The sequence below is a fragment of the Nannospalax galili genome, unplaced genomic scaffold (assembly GCF_000622305.1).
Source record: "Nannospalax galili isolate Female #2095 unplaced genomic scaffold, S.galili_v1.0 scaffold455, whole genome shotgun sequence".
Lineage (NCBI taxonomy): Eukaryota > Metazoa > Chordata > Mammalia > Rodentia > Spalacidae > Nannospalax > Nannospalax galili.
In genome coordinates this window covers 217,122-233,351 of record NW_008335815.1, presented here as the reverse complement: position 1 = coordinate 233,351, position 16,230 = coordinate 217,122, and the positions used below count along the sequence as shown (strand labels likewise).

Here is a 16,230-nt window from a genome sequence, read left to right as displayed (position 1 = left end):
TGGGCCTGTGTTGCATAAGAAAGCAGGTTGAGCAGGGGCCGGGGGAGCAAGCCAGTAAGCAGTGTTCCTCCATGGCCTGTGCTCCAGGAGCTCCTGCCTCCAGCTTCATGCCCTGAGTTCCTACCTTGGGCTCCCTGATGAACTGCGACCTGGGAGTTGTAAGCTGAATAAACACTTTCCTCCCCAAGTTGGTAGTGGTCAGAATGTTTTGTCACAGCAATGAAGAAACAAACCAGGACAATCATTAAAGTTTGGAGACTATCAGTCAGATGCAAAGTCCTTATTAAGGATAGACAATAATACAAGGTATCATTCAGTGTTTGCTCCTAAAGGAAACTTTGTTTCATTAGAAACCTTGGTTGAGACCTCAATCTACAGTTTTATGGACCCTTGAGAATTTGCTACTTTGGGACACAAGAGAGGATGTAGCTGCGCTGGAGAGCTGACTCAGGGGTTAAGAACACTGATTGTTCTTGTGGAAGACCTAGGTTCAATTCCCAGCACCCACATGGCAGCTAACAACTGTCCATAACTCCAGTTCCAGGGGATTCAACAGCCTCTTCTGTCCTCTGTGGACATGGGTGCACTTACCTACATGCAGGCAATACACATATACACAAAAGATAAAAATGATGGAAAAAAAAAAAAAGAAAGAGAATGTCACTGTGGAGTGTCCTGGCAAGGACTCTGCTGCCCTCAATCAGGGTGGGTCCATAAACTCTTTGTCTTTCTGTAGATTACTGTAGATTTCAAAGATTATTGCTCAATTTCTTATGACTTTTAAGCTCACATACCTAGAGGATACAAATATGCAGATGTTTTTCCTTGGATTCTAGTTTACATTCTTGATTTTAGGATCAGAATATGTATCTTTGAGATGAAATCACATATGCAAAGTTCTGTTGACCACAAAGCTACAAGATTTTGTTTTGGTGCTTAGAACAGTTATAATCGTGTGTACAGGGCCCTATAATGTTTTTAAACTGCTTTAAAATATTGTCATGGGCTGGAAAGATGGCCCAATGGTTAAGATCACTGGTTGCTCTTGCAGATGACCCAGGTTCAGTCCCTAGCACCCACAAGGTAGCTAACAGCAGTCCCTAACTCCAGTTCCAGAGGATCCTACACCTTCTTCTGGCCTCTGTGGGCATTGCATGAACATTAACGTGCACTTATATGCAGGCAAAACCCTCATACCTGGAAAATAAAAATAATAAAATATTCCCATTATTACAATATTAAAATAAGAAAGATATTAGGGGCTGGGAAGATGGGTCTTTTGTAAAGTGTTTGTCACGCAAGCATGAGGACCTGAGTTCTGATGCCCGGCAGCCACTCATGTAAAAGTCAAGCAGGGAGGCACCAGCATGTAATGCCAGTGCCTGGGAAGCAGAGACAGGAGGATTCCTGGAGCTTACTGGTCAGCCAGAGAAGCCAATTGGTAAGCTCTAAGTTGTATGAGACACCAGTTTTGAAAAATAAGATGGAGGGAGCTGGAGAGATGGCTCTAGGCTAAAAGCAAGTATTGCTCTTGCAGAGCTATGTTCCCAGCACCTACATCTGGTCCTCAGCTAACAACCATCTGTAACACCAGCTTCAGGGGATCTGATGTCTCTGGCCTGAGGGTACCTGCACATATGTTCACACCCCTCCACATACATGTAATTTTTAAAAAATCTTAATAAAAATCATATCTCTGTATATGCATACATTCATGCACTCACACATGTGCACACATGAACATGTACACACACACAAAAGAACGTTAACAATTTTTCAGTGGACTAAAAAACATTGTTGAAGAATCTTCCTCAAATCATCGCATTTAACACTCCGTAAATTTTTAGCTTATTATGAGCTCTCAATGATAGCATTTGGAGCCCCGAGGCTTAGGAGCTCTTTAACCTGGAGATAAAGTTCAGAAGTATCTAAGATTGTTTGACCTTGTATGGCAAGGTCAAACTATTGAACTTTAACATTATTTTAAGGGGAGGATGTCCTGCTCTGGGGGAATTTCAAGTGATTGCTTGAGGTCATTGTTCCTCCTCTGGTATCTGCATGCCTCTAAAGCCAGGCTGAGAATTTATTAGAAACAGTGATACCTGCATTGCACCCATTGGGAGCTCCAGCTTCCTTCCTTTTTGTGTGCGAAGTTCTGTACCCAAGGACGGGGGATTTAACAACTGAACCGAACCGTAGTGTACTAAATCAGTGAAATCGCAGCCCTAATTCTGAAGACAGCATGAGACCACCCTGGACTCTGGCTCAGAGAAGCTCCTGCCTGACTACCCTCTCCATCTCCAAAAGCGCTGTAGTCTACCACAGCCTGAAAGAAGAATGTAATTTCTTCTCACGTGGCTATAGGCGTGACAAAGCTTTTTCTCGTTATCTTCAAAATCTAGATTAACAGATGCATTCATGCGGTGTTTGCCGGACTCTGTCTCAGCTGCTTGCATTGTGCCCTTTCGTTTCCTCACTCTCCACCCCATAAAGGGCAGATCACCTAAGGGTGCTAAACCCTATCCCCCAACACGAATGGGAAAACACGTGTCTCTTTCCTAGATATTCCCAACAGTGAAAGGAAAGTTCATCCTTAGCTTGCCCTCCCCACACCCGCTCTACCTGCCACCTTTGGTTATCAGGCTCTCCCGACGCGCCTCTGCAGCCTCGGGCCTTCTGACCCGGGCACCACAGTAGTACTGAGAAGAGGTGGGGCTGCGGCGGGAGGAGGCGGCGCGCAGCGGTACCTAGTGGCGTGTCCAGGCCACATCCAGTGTACGTGGCACTGCCCGTGACAGAGGGGGAGGGGACTGGGCTTTCTCCTCCCCGTGAGCAGCCTGGTGACATCCTGCAGAGGCGGGAGAATCTTGGGGAGATCAAGGGAGCCTAGTTGATGAGATCTTATTAGATGAAAGCAGCCTGACATCGGCCGCTGAGCATCTGGCTCTCCACTCCGCACTCCCGGCGCCTCCCACTAACAGCAGCTGAGACCCAGTTTAGGGCCCGGGACACACTCGCCAGGCCGCATGCGCAGAGTCAGGAACGGCCAGTCGGACTACATTTCCCAGAAGAGCCTCGCGGGGGCCGCGGGCGCGCGCCGCCATCTTGAAATCTGATGCTTCGCCTACCGGCTTTGCGTCAGCCCTGAACTGTGGCCGGCGTCCCAAGAGCCCAGCCTGCCGGCCCGGGAGGACGCCGAGAACGCTGAGGACGCGGCGGCTGGCGGGAGAGGCAGCTGTAGGAGGCTGGGCAGCATCCTAGCGCAGCCCGCGCGACTGTCACTCAGCATCCCCCTGAGGCGTTTCCGTGCCCGCCTCCTGCCCGAGGGGCGGGGCTGGCCACTGTGGTACCCAGAGCCGGCGCGCAGAGCGGAGGTGCGCTCGGGCGGAGTGAGGACCCCGGGCCCGGGCCATGCCAGCCCCAGACCACCGAGGCGGGAGGAGGAGCACAGCCCAGAGTGGGTGAGCAGTCCAGCAGCTGCAGCCGCCTCGAGGAAGCTCGGCACCCGCTAGCAGCGAAGATGAAAGAGATTTGCAGGATCTGTGCCCGGGAGCTGTGTGGAAACCAGCGGCGCTGGATCTTCCACACCGCGTCCAAGCTCAACCTTCAGGTTCTGCTTTCGCATGCCCTGGGCAAAGATGTCGCTCGCGATGGCAAAGCTGAGTTTGCGTGCAGCAAGTGTGCTTTCATGCTCGATCGCATCTATCGATTCGACACCGTTATTGCCCGGATCGAAGCCCTTTCTATTGAGCGATTGCAGAAGCTGCTGCTGGAAAAAGATCGCCTTAAATTCTGCATTGCCAGCATGTATCGGAAAAATAACGAGGACTCCGCCGCCGAGATCAAGCCAGGGAGTGGGACGGTTGACATTTCCGGCCTGCCCGATGTGAGATACTCTGCCCTGCTGCAGGAAGACTTTGCCTATTCGGGGTTTGAGTGCTGGGTAGAAAATGAGGATCAGATCCAGGAGTCACACAATTGTCATGCTGCGGAAGGCCTGGGAAACCGACCCAGGAGATGCCGTGGTTGTGCAGCTCTGCGGGTGGCGGATGCTGACTATGAAGCCATTTGTAAAATGCCTAGAAAAGTGGCCAGGAGTATTTCCTACGGCCCCTCTAGCAGGTGGTCTACTAGCATTTGCACCGAAGAACCGGCGATGTCAGAGGTTGGACCGCCCGATTTACCAAGCACAAAAGTCCCTCCAGATGGAGAGAGCATGGAGGAAGGAACACCGGGCTCCTCCGTGGAATCTTTGGATGCCAGTGTCCAGGCTAGCCCTCCACAACAGAAAGATGAGGAAACCGAGAGAACTGCAAAAGAGCTTGTCAAGTGTGACTTTTGTTCCGATGAACAGGCTCCACAGCATTTGTGTCACCACAAGCTGGAGCTAGCTCTTAGCATGATTAAAGGTCTTGATTATAAGCCCATTCAGAGTCCCCGAGGGAGCAAGCTTCCCATTCCAGTGAAATCCAGCCCACCTGGAGCCAAGCCTGGCCAGATCATGACAGATGGAGTTAGTTCCGGTTTCCTTAACAGGCCTTTGAAACCCCTTTACAGGACACCTGTGAGTTACCCCTTGGAGATTTCAGACCTCCAGGAGCTGTGGGATGATCTCTGTGAAGAATATTTGCCACTCCGGGTGCAGGTATACAAAATGACCACCCAAGTGCCTTTCTCCTTAGCTAACTGGCCTCAGGCGGCCCGTGATTTATTTAGCTGGAGGTTAAGAATTTTGGGGGCTTAGAAAATATTCTAGGCTTGAGAAAATTAATCGTTGAGCTCATGTGGGCCACACCTTTTGCTTATGTCCGTTTAGTAAACGTGATATACATTCAGATTATTGATTCTCATAGTCTTTGCAACATTACCGTATGTTGGTCTCCTGTTGTAACACTTGCACATCTTTTAAGAACCAAAAGGTAGCTTCCTTTCCCAAAGACATTTAATCTCACCTTCAACACTTGAAGTTTTCCTTTCCTCCCTTTTTTCCCCTCCTTGATTTTTGCTTTGTTTTTAGATGTATGCATGTTTTCTCGCACTGGCTTTCTATGAGTCAGGCTTTAGCTAGTTTCCCCTGGCCCATTAAGATTTTCATCCTCCAAATGCCTGGAAACAGAGTGTAGGGTAAAGGTTTGGGGAGAACCAGAAAAGTATTCAAACATCTGGGTAATGTTTATTACAGTTAATGGGTCATTTGAGGATTAATAATGACTTGTTCCCGGAAGGTCCATGGGAATTCAGATGTTGTCACTCAGAATGTCAAGGTGAAAACAGCTTTTCTACTGAGTCACACTAGACTATATGCTATGTTAAGAAAGGATTCACGCATTATACTTTCTTAATGACTGGAGAATGGCAGTTGAATTTAATTTGAGCTATTCATGTCTGCCCAACTGATTTCACACCACCCTTTTAAATTTGAATATATACAGACTTGATAGATGCTACTTTGTTTCTATAGCAACAGAAAATGCTAGCTTCAGTTAACTTTGCTAAACATTCTAGCACATTCATTTGATACAAATTCTGTGGCTATTGCAAAGATGGGCAATGGAGAAGGTACTTTTTGGGAAACCCACTTACCAGTCAACACAATTTCAGACAGAGCTTGATAACAAATGAAGTTGAGAGTCCAATAAAATGATTTTTGAGGAATAGTTATATTGTATATAAAATGTGTATCACCCTAAGAACTTCAACAGAAGGCAGAAGAAATGTTTTTAAATTTACACAAAATTATCAGAAACAACACAAATGAAAGTGTTAGGAAGAAGTTAAAAAGAAACCAGTGTTTTCATTTGTGTGAACCTTTAAACATTATCTGCCCAACACTTGTGTACTTACTATTCTTTTTCTTTCTTCCCTGGATACTCATTGCAAATTTAGGCTGAACCATATTTCTGTGACCAGACATAGATGCTACATATTAAACATGGTTATTCTCATATTAGGATCTAAAATTGGCTAGATGGGAAATAAGTTGCTTTCGTCACTCAAATATGACCAATGCTATAGAAAAAGACCTAGAAAATTCCAGGGAAAACAAGATTTGTATCTTTACTATTTAATTGAAAAACATCATTTGATGCCTGGATTCAGCAAATTTTGGAGTCGGGAAGGATTTTTAAACATCTCGTCATCTCTCAGGAAAGTTGGGAATTTTACGTTTAAACGAGAGCCTCGACAGAACCAAAGAAAGAGTCCTCACCATTTTCAGCCAAGACCTTTTAATTCTGTACATTAAATCTCACTGCCAGAAGAACATCAGCTTAATTTATTTTATCCCAAAGATTCCTGGAGGATTGTCAGGACCTCTGTCCTTAGGTCAAATCCCTAGAGTGCAGTCACTTTGGATACTAGAGCTTCAAAATGGGGTCTGGCCCTTCCTGCTGTTAGTAAACATGAGGTGGGGAGAGAAAGTAACATTCCAGCTTCAAAGACGAGTGGTTACTGTGCTGTATTCTCTAATAATTACAGATGTTGGGGGCAATAGTTACCTTGAGCTCAGGGCCTGTGTAAATAAAATATGTATTTTATTCTGGACCCTTGATCAATTGTTCAAGTCTGATTGACTTTTAATCTCCTTAAGGGCTTTTGGGCTTTAGGGCAAAACCAGAGCCAGGTGGGACAAAGGCAGACTGGTTTTTGTCTGTTTCTCTGAACAAACATGGAAACAATAAAAGTCTCTTTTTTTGGCAGTTTTCTTTTTAATTTGTAGAAAGGAGAACCATGGAAGCAAACATTTTCCTTCAGCTAAGTTCTACCACAAAAGGAAGAAAACCCATGCGACTGTTCTGTGTGGTTCACATTCTTTTGTTTAATCCTTTACTTAACCCACCGTGTGCTGCTTAGTATCAGTGTTAATATATTCTTCCTGATGGCTCTGCCCCTTCCCTCCCTCCTCTCTTATGTTAAGATAAACAGTATATATTTCTCCTGCTTACTGGATTTTTGATACTATGCAAATAATTTATTTGCCTTCTAAGAACTTTATGCCTAAAGATCCGGGCTGTTCAGATATCTACAGAAAGTTTTGAAATCTTGTTCCAGATAGTAATATCTGGGTGGGTACTATTGTCTGGCCCTGCAGTAGAAAAGCCATGATAGGAGAGGGGCGTGGTCCCTTAGTAAACAGCAGTTCACAGAGCTCTGGCTCACTGACAGTTTCTTTTCTAAATCCAAAGAGCCCTTCTTTGCTTCAGATCTGAAAATGTCAAGGTCTTAGAAAGAAAAAAAAAAAAAAAAGTCAAGGTCTGCTCTTTGGGTATGAGAAGTTTGTCCCACTCATAGCTATTTGGGTAGATCAGGTCCTTTGGAAAGTGTAAGCCTTAGATACTGGACAAAGATTCAGTCTTTAACTTTATGCTAGTCAATGGTTCTTGTCTGTCTGGTATGACTTAACAGTAGGATAGAAAATAATGGTAGTTTGTGATATAGGAGTCACTATTGTAAAGATCAGAAAATGCCAAGAAAAATGCTGTTACCCCAGAAGATTTAAATAACAGCCTCACAACCTACAGACTTATGTAACATTTGGCTTAGAAGCATTTCTCTTTTTCTGATATGAGAAGGCATGCATGTGAATGGAAAGCAAGTTAATTTAAAATTACATTATCATTAGGACATAGTCTTAGAAGCTGAATGCCTCGGGAATGACACTAATGATACTAAACTCAGGCTTACTGATTTGAGGCTCTGGAAAATCTCAGCACTCAAAGTTTATGTGCTTGGTACATCACAAGAATTTATTATGAGTTCTTGACTCAGTGGAACTTACTAAGTGCTCTTTTGGCAGACTTCTCTGAAAAAACATTTTTCTCAGATGTAGAACAATAAACTGTTAGGAATAAAACAGAAACAAACATCTTCCATCTTTTAAATATGTCATTTATAGAATAGGAAGTCTCCTATGACTGTCATGCCAAGATGGTTTACATGAGGTGCAGATTCATTATGTCCTTTCCCATGGCATTCTTTAGCTTTGAAGTTGCTTCTCATTTATGTGTGTGTTTATGTCTATATAAACCACATATATGTAAATGTAAATATAAATGTATATATACACATATACACACACACATATATACACATATATATGATCTTGTTTCTGAGAGAGCTGCTGAAGGATTAGAACATTGGATGGAAAAGTAGGAGACAGGCCGCTTTTATTGTTTTTGTTTTTATTGGTCTTACTCATTAAGCAAAAACTTTGGATCCTTAAAATGTTCCTGGCATTAAGGTAAGCAGTAGGTTTATAGAAATAAAAGAGACATTACCAATTGCAGTGTATTTATTTTCATTGGACACTTTACTTGATTTTCTTTGTGAATAATTTACTTGAATAATTTACCTACCTTTTGTAACTTTCCATTTCCTTGTATATAAAGCAGAATTGGATCAGCTGATTAGTTTATTGCTTTCTTCCCAGCTCTGTGATTCTCTGATTTAAAGTGAATAAATATGACTTCCCTGTCATTTTAATAGTGAAGCTACCCCCTCTCTCCCACCAGTGCTAGAGACTGAACCAAGATCTTGTACATGCTTGACAAACAGGCTCTACCACTGAGCTGCATCTCCAGCCCTGAAGTTAAGTCTGCTTGTCAGAGTTTCAATTTCAAAATGATAGTAGATAGTATAGGAAAGTTGTTTATGTGGAGGAAGGAGAAGACTTAAGTTTTATAGAGACCGCTTTACGATTAAATGTCAATGTATCAGTTAGAATTGTGAATATCTGTTTTAGTAACCTCTTTTGGTACATCTGTGACATAATCACATGTGATTGCTTCAGGGAAAGGCTTGGACTCAAAACAACAAATATATAATATTTCTAGGCGTCCTTATTCTTTTTCCTGTCCCACCTCCACTGTCCAGAGCACCAGCAGGTTAACTGTACTTTCAGAAGCATGTCAGACCCACTGATGGATGCATCTGTTCTGTTGCTGCAGTCATCTTTCACCTGTGTTCTCCTAGCTGATCTCTGCTGCTGCCACAATTCCCTAACAGTCCATTGCCAAACAGCTGCACTGAGCTTTTGAAAGCATAAATTCCATTACTTTTCTGTTAAATAGCACTGTAGTCAGGGCTGAGGACATAGCTCAATAGTAGAATGCGTATCTAGGATGGACAAGGCCTTGGGTTTGATCCTCAGTACTGCCAGAACCAAACCAAACCAAAACAACCACGGCAGTCAATTCTCATTCCAGTTCAGATAAAATCCAACTCAATTATCTGCCATGCAGGAACCATGTAGGACTTGCCTGCCTTCACACCCCATCCTGTTCATGCCCTTCGCCCATTGTGCTAGTAAGGCTAGCCACCAGCCCGTGTCTCTCTTGAACAATTGAAATATGGCTAGTTGAAATTGAAATATGCACAGTATAAAATACACCTCAAATTTCAAAGACTTGAAAAATCATAGTATCTTTGTAATCTTTATATTGATCACATTTGTGGTACTATTTCAGATTTGCTTAAATAATCACAATTAAATTTACTTTTTTTTTTTTTTTTTTACTTTATTCAGGAAGTTAAAAAATACAAGTATGGCTCACATTGTGTCTCTGTTGAGCAGGTCCCCTCTAGCCACATGGTCTTCTCCCCATTAGCTCTTCCCTCTACCTGGCCTGACTTGATCTTCTGTTGGCTTCTGAGTAACTGACTAGGTTCCCTTCAGATCACTGTTTAAATGCTGCCTCATAAGAAAACCTCCCTCTAGTTAATGCAAAGCAACAATGACTGATTCTTGGTAGCACTTAACTGTGTTACTGCACAGGTTTATCATTATCTGTTATTTCTGTATTTCCATGTCTATTGTGTAGCTACTCTAAGTGCTGTGAAGTATGCTTCAAAAGAGTAGCAAGTGTCCTCCTATACAGTGCCTTGTGCCGAGAAGGTGAAGTTATGGTGCAGTACTGAAAACTGATAGGAAAGAAGCATAACCAAGGCCAACGGAGCCTTTTCACTCCCACTCTGTCAAAATAAGCAGTGAAGTTCAGATGGCTTTTATGAAACGCTCCATCAGCCACACTTACGAATATTGGTATTTCCTGCCATTTGTTGATAACTGAGAATGTTTCTTAGTCCCTCTTTGATAGTCTCACTTTTTAGAATTTTGAGATTTGGTGTTCTCAAATAGTATGGTCGGGGAGAAAATGGACTTTACTAGCTGTTCAGAGATAGCTGTGGTCTTAGAAATAAGGTAACAAAGCATTCTTGGTTTGTATTTAGTGTCCTGATAGAATTATTAATTGCACCCTTTCAAGTCTTAGCAGTGGTTTGAAGCTGGGTCTAGTGGCACAGGCCTGCAATCTTAGAGCCTTGAGAGGCCAGCCTGGCCTGACACCCCATCTCAAAAAAAAAAAAAAAAAAAAGTCAATTTGATGTGAGTGGTCAGTTTTATGGTAATTCTACTTATAAAGGTAACAAAGTCAGTATTTTGTATCCTTTCCTCTCGGCCTTCTGCCCAGGATAACCAGTACAGCCACCTGCAAAGAGCTTGCCAGAGGCTTTTCAGTATGGCCTGTTGAAATGGAGTCTTCTGACATGACTTCCTCAGACCAACACTGGAGCCAGGACTGGTCCACACTGTACTCCCCACACTGCCTCACACAGTGTTGTGCATTTTATAGCACTGACTCAGTGTTAGAACCGTGGGTAAACAGCACTAAGGAAACAGAAGAACCTGTCATCTTCTAGTCAGTTGCTTGCAGGAAGGGATTTAAAGTCAGCTGTAATTCTACTGCCCAGACTGTAGGAAAGCTTGAAAGTGTGAGGAAAAGAAAAAAAAAATGAATAGCAGCTCCTCGTTTGTTCTTCCTAGTGGATCTGTGTTCCTAAGTGAAGAGACAGGGCTATGAGGTGGGGAGAGGTGGAATTTAATGCCACTGTGAATTCCTTCCGTTTTAACATCTTAGCTCATAATGACTGTCAGGTCTGGTTCAATATAGTTCACCTTCCGCTAATCAATTGTCCCATATATAAATGCTTTCTTTTTCTCCTGACTCTCTGTAATGATTTAATATTCTTATAAACTTTATCTCCTTCCCGAAATCCTACAGATGTTTTTAATTTTTCCCCTTTCATTTTGAAGTAATTCCAATTTATGGAGACAATAAAAAGTACAAAACCTCCCCAGTCCCCCTCACCCAGGTTTACCAGGTACTAGTATCTTGCCACATTTTTGTTTTGCTCCTACTCTGTGTATGGGCATAGTGTTTTTTTGTTTTTGTTTTTGTTTTAAATTTCTGAATAAGCAAGAATTATAATTGCAGATATACACTTTACTCAATATTTTCATGTGTATTTCTGTGTGTGGGGGGGGAGGTGTTTTTGACATAGGGTCTCCCTGTAGCCCCAGCTAGACTGGAACTCACTTTGTAGACCAGGCTGGCCTGGAACTCACAGAGATCCACCTGCCTCTGCCTCCCAAGTGCTGGGATTAAAGGCGTGGGCCACCACGCCCGGCTTCATGTGTATTTCTTTTTTATGTGTATGTGTGTATTGCCTGCATGTAGGTAAGTGCACTCATGTCATGCAATGCCCGCAGAGGTCAGAAGAGGCTATCGGATCCCCTGGAACTGGAGCTACAGGCAGTTGTTAGCTGCCATATGGGTGCTGGGATTCGAACCTGGGTCTTCTGCAAGAACAGCCAGTATTCTTAACCGCTGAGCCATCTTTCCAGCCCCACTCTCGTGTATTTCTTAAGAACAAGAAGTTTGCTTACCAACTGCAGTACAGTTAAATTCAGGAAATTTAGGGATGATAACATGATATTATCTAATAGATAACATAATGCCAGTTTTTCCAGTAACGTGAACAGACTTATTGTAAAATAGGTAATTGGATTATAACTTTGACCCTCATGCTTTTCAAAAGTTCCTGATTAAACAGAGTTAAGCAATTTTTTTTATTGTAAGCATACCCTTTCTTAAGTTTCCCCTCTTTAAACCCTGAGTTTCTTACTTTACCTAAATAGGTAGGATTTGTGAGTGGGTGGGAACAGTGAGGACAGGAGGAGTTTAGGGAACATAGTAAGGGAGACCAAGTAGTGCTCTTAGGACTATCTTCAGGAAGTTATACTGATAATTTGTGTAGCAACGGTCATTTTCCAAATATCTGAAAAAAGATACCAGAGATTCATCATAAAAATAAAATAGATTATTTACTGCATTTACTCAAGTTGTCTTGCTGTTTCTTCCTAGCCAATGCCTGAAGAGTTACTCAAACAACAAAAACTGAATTCGAAGGAGGCCACTATAACTCAGCAGTCTGTATCTGATTCTCACTTGGCAGAACTCCAGGAAAAAATCCAGCAAACAGAGGCCACCAACAAGGTATGCTTAATACTGTGCCCTGGCTCACAGGGTTGTTGAAGAAGTGACTGGCTCTAGCCAGATTGCATCAATCTGCACAGGACCTGGACACTGAATAGACTCGTGCTTCTCTAAGAAATACTCATTTCTATCCTTTTGTGTATGCATGTGTGTGTGTATGTATGTAGGCTAGAGGTCAATCTGAATGTCGTTCCTTAGGAGCCATCCATCTTGGGTTTTTTTTAAGACAAAGTCTCACTGGAACCTGGGGTTCACAAATCAGGCTGGGCTGGGTGCCCCAGGGATCCACCTGTCTCCATCTTCCCAGCTCTGGGATCACAAGCATACATCTGACTTTTTATGTCCAGGTCTCAGAATGGAACTCAAGTTCTCCTCATAACTTGCATAGCATGTACTTTACTGACTGAGCTATGCCCCCAGCCCCTTCTTTTTGTTTCTTATCAAGACTTTAATCTGTTCTATACATACTACAGTTTCTGATGCCTAAAGGAGTGAGACTAAAACTTCCATCCAGTCTTTGTACAGTAAGGCTCTGAGACAGGAAACTTGTGTTTTTGATTTTAGCTTAACTTGTTCACCCCTTTATAGCTCACGGATTTTAATGGGCGCTTACAGGAAAATTGCCACAATTTGGGCTGCTGAGCATCTGGCTTGGTGTGCCCTTAAAGCATCCTGCCCTATTCTAGATAGCTGAAGCTCCTTGTGGAAGGGACACATGAATAGTAAGGCATCTTATTGAAGGAAGTATTTCCTATTTCCAGTTCTTCTCTTTCACTGAGTCAGACTTCAGTGGTTACTATGCATGGGAAAGACACTGCAGGGTCATCTTTAAACCCTAGATGTGAAAAGGGACGTAATGATTGCTGTAGACATGAAAAGTTATTGCTGAGCTAACAAGGTTTCTTTGCTGAATTCAGATTCTTCAAGAAAAACTGAGTGAAATGAGCTGTGAACTAAAATCTGCTCAGGAGTCATCTCAGAAGCAAGATGCAGCAATGCAGAGCCTGAAGGAGACCTTGAAAAGCAGGGAAAGTGAGGTAAAGTGTTATGTAATCAAAGACCCATGAGGAAATAATTTATCTTATTAAGCAGATAGGTAGTCTGTATTTTGTAGAAATAACTACTATCACATGAACAAACCTTACCCTAGAAAATGGTCACAATAGGTATTTTGGAATGGTTCTGTTCCTAAAACCTGTACAGGAGAGATAGGGAATTTACAGTTAGTTTACTCACACTGGCACTCGCCCTCTCTTGTTTTCAGACTGAGGAGCTATACCAAGTGATTGACGGTCAAAATGACACCATGGCAAAGCTTCGAGAAATGCTGCACCAAAGCCAGCTTGGACAGCTTCATGTGCGTGAGGGTCACAGAGAGGGTGGAGTCCCGTGGGTGCCATCATGGGCTTGCTTTTGGCTACACAGTACCCCACCCCATCCCTGGGTGTTCAGTGCCTTCCTCCTGTGATTATGGCTTCTGCTCTTTACAGAGCTTGGAGGGCCTTGCCCCCGCTCAGCAGCAGGTGGCCCTGCTTGATCTTCAGAGTGCTTTATTCTGCAGCCAGCTTGAAATCCAGAAGCTCCAGAGGCTGGTACGACAGAAAGAACGCCAACTGGGTGATGCCAAGCGACATGTGCAGTTTGTAGAGACTGCAGCACAGGAGAGAGAGCAGCAGAAGGAGGCAGCTTGGAAGCATAACCAGGTAAATCATTAACCACTTTATTGCCCTAAATGCTGACTTTGCCCTACAGTGACTTTTTAGCAGAACAGTTTGTGCTGAACCTGAACCCTCCAGTTATTTGCTCAGTCTGATTTGGTTTTCAGTATTTGAGGCATTGGGCCATGCACCAAATAGCAGACTATGGCCTAGAAATACACAGGTGAGTATCATAGACACTTTCCAACTAAATTACATAGAGTTTAGCATGAGAGGCAGTCACAGGAACAGAATTTCAATAGGGTAAACACTGCTAAAGACACATGTATGGGCTCCTATAGGAATGCCTGGGAGGGGCTGAGGGAAGAAGCCAGGCAAAGCTTTACCAAGGAGGAGCTGTCTGAGGTTATTCTAAAAGGAAGGATAAGAGTCAGCTGGAGGCCAATGAGATGGCTCAGCGCATAAAAATGCTTGCCTCATACTTTGAATGAAATGAGTTTGAATGAACGACCTGAGTTTGAACCCCAGAACCCATGGTGGAAGGAGAGAACCAACTCTCGAAAGTTGTCTTTTGATACACACACACACACACACACACACACACAAAGTAAATAAAATAAAAATTGTAAAAAAATCAGGTGGACAGAAAAGCAGGGAAGGACATCTATATGCATAATCAGCCATGTAATTTAAATATATGTATGTATTATATAATTCTTTTTTATATTATATAATTCTTAAATGGTTGTTCTGTTAGCATAGAACACAGGCTGTCTTTTTGGGGTGTTTTTGTTTGTTTGTTTTTCATTTTAAAGATGTTTTTTGTACCAGATATGGTGGCTTATACCTTTAATACTAGCACTTGAGAGGCAAAGGCAGGCAGGTCTCCCTGAGTTCAAGGCCAGCCTGGTCTACATAGCAAGTTCCAAGGCAGCCAGGGCTACAAAGCGAAACCCTGTCCCCAAAAAACAAAGAAAGATCTTTTGTGCTGTCTTTTCTTAGACTTTTTAACATTCAAAGTGAAAGAAGAGATTTTGAAGAATCTCCCTGCTTTTAGTAGTTTGAAAGTTAAATATGAGCTCTGAATTTCCTTTAGAAATCTTAAAATTTCAGATGTTATGGTAGGATTGGGCTTATAATGGAGAATTAAGGAATGTAACCAATAGCTTTTGTGAGTTCTTTAGAAAAGAGGATAGTAGAAATGCTGAGCTTGCTGTAAGGGATGCAGGCTTACAGTGGGCAAAATCTGTTACATAGAGCTATTCTTTTCAGCCAAAAAGTAAGCATTGAACTAGACTATCAAGGTTACATCCTACTCTGTCCAAATTTTCAGTTTTTCATACCGTTTGATTCATATTCTTTATACGTTTTCTATGTTAATTTGATTAATAACTTGCTGCTACTTCATTATATGCCGTGAAAGTTTTTGTTTTGGGAATAAGATCACACTTTGTTATCTAAGCTGATCTTGAACTTGAGAACCTTCTGCCTCCGGCTCCCTAGTAGCTAGAATCAATCATAGGCAGGCACCATCATGCCCAGCTTGCATTGAAAGCTTTAAGGCCTTTGTATCTAATGACCATGAATTTTTAGGCTAATTTTAAAAAGGAATATACTTATTTCAGGAATTACGAAGAACTTTACAACAGCTCCAAGGGGAATTACAGAGTAAGAGCCAACAGCTTCATACCCTGGAGACTGAAAAATACAATGAGATTCGAACCCAGGAACAGAACATTCAACATCTAAATCATAGTCTGAGTCACAAAGAGCAGCTGCTTCAGGTGAGTTCCCATGATTTCACTGAGAGACTGGCTCATGGAGCTCAGTCCTGTTCTTATCATCTCCAGGTCTGCTTGTTTAATACCTGCTACATGTAGAACACTGAGTGGTGGGGATCAGGAAGATTTACACTAAGTAGAAAATACAATCCATGAGTCAACATGCTACCTGGCAAGTAAGAAACAACACATATCAACCTAAACAGCGTAGGCAGACTTCAGCAGACAGTGAGCACATCTGCATCAGACGCTGTGCTCAGAGAAGACAAAGAGATTGGGCTCCTGTCAGTACAGCAGAAGCCATTTATACAGAAACTGCCACAGAATTCAATGAGAGATTGAAAAATTAGGGGAAAATAGGCACCAAGAAGCACGATCAGTTCCCACTCGAAGCTTTAGGAACACCAAACAAATTTCTTAAATTTCACAACATGATTTTTTCACACCATTGTGTATAAT

The 16,230-nt window shown here is 42.7% G+C and overlaps 1 protein-coding gene and 1 long non-coding RNA gene across 11 annotated transcripts in view; one reads left to right on the top strand and one right to left on the bottom strand.

The window, feature by feature from the left end:
* The window catches only part of LOC115069925, a 29,292-nt gene extending 26,553 nt beyond the window's left edge, over positions 1–2,739 (bottom strand). The window contains exon 1 of the long non-coding RNA XR_003849166.1: positions 2,623–2,739. This is a non-coding gene — a long non-coding RNA (uncharacterized LOC115069925). The remainder of the gene's footprint in view (positions 1–2,622) is intronic.
* The window catches only part of LOC103731999 (myomegalin), a 243,565-nt gene that overhangs the window by 155,488 nt on the left and 71,847 nt on the right, over positions 1–16,230 (top strand). For 5 of the 10 annotated variants that reach the window (XM_029562263.1, XM_017797496.2, XM_008830513.3 and 2 more), the window contains exons 1-6: positions 2,944–4,645; positions 12,201–12,332; positions 13,250–13,369; positions 13,597–13,689; positions 13,823–14,035; positions 15,616–15,774. In XM_029562263.1, coding sequence (XP_029418123.1) covers positions 3,521–4,645; positions 12,201–12,332; positions 13,250–13,369; positions 13,597–13,689; positions 13,823–14,035; positions 15,616–15,774 — 1,842 coding nt within the window. In that variant the 5' untranslated portion in view covers positions 2,944–3,520. Of the gene's footprint in view, positions 1–2,943; positions 4,646–12,200; positions 12,333–13,249; positions 13,370–13,596; positions 13,690–13,822; positions 14,036–15,615; positions 15,775–16,230 lie in introns of those variants that run through there. The other 5 variants (XM_008830514.2, XM_008830515.2, XM_017797497.2 and 2 more) reach the window with 2 other exon arrangements.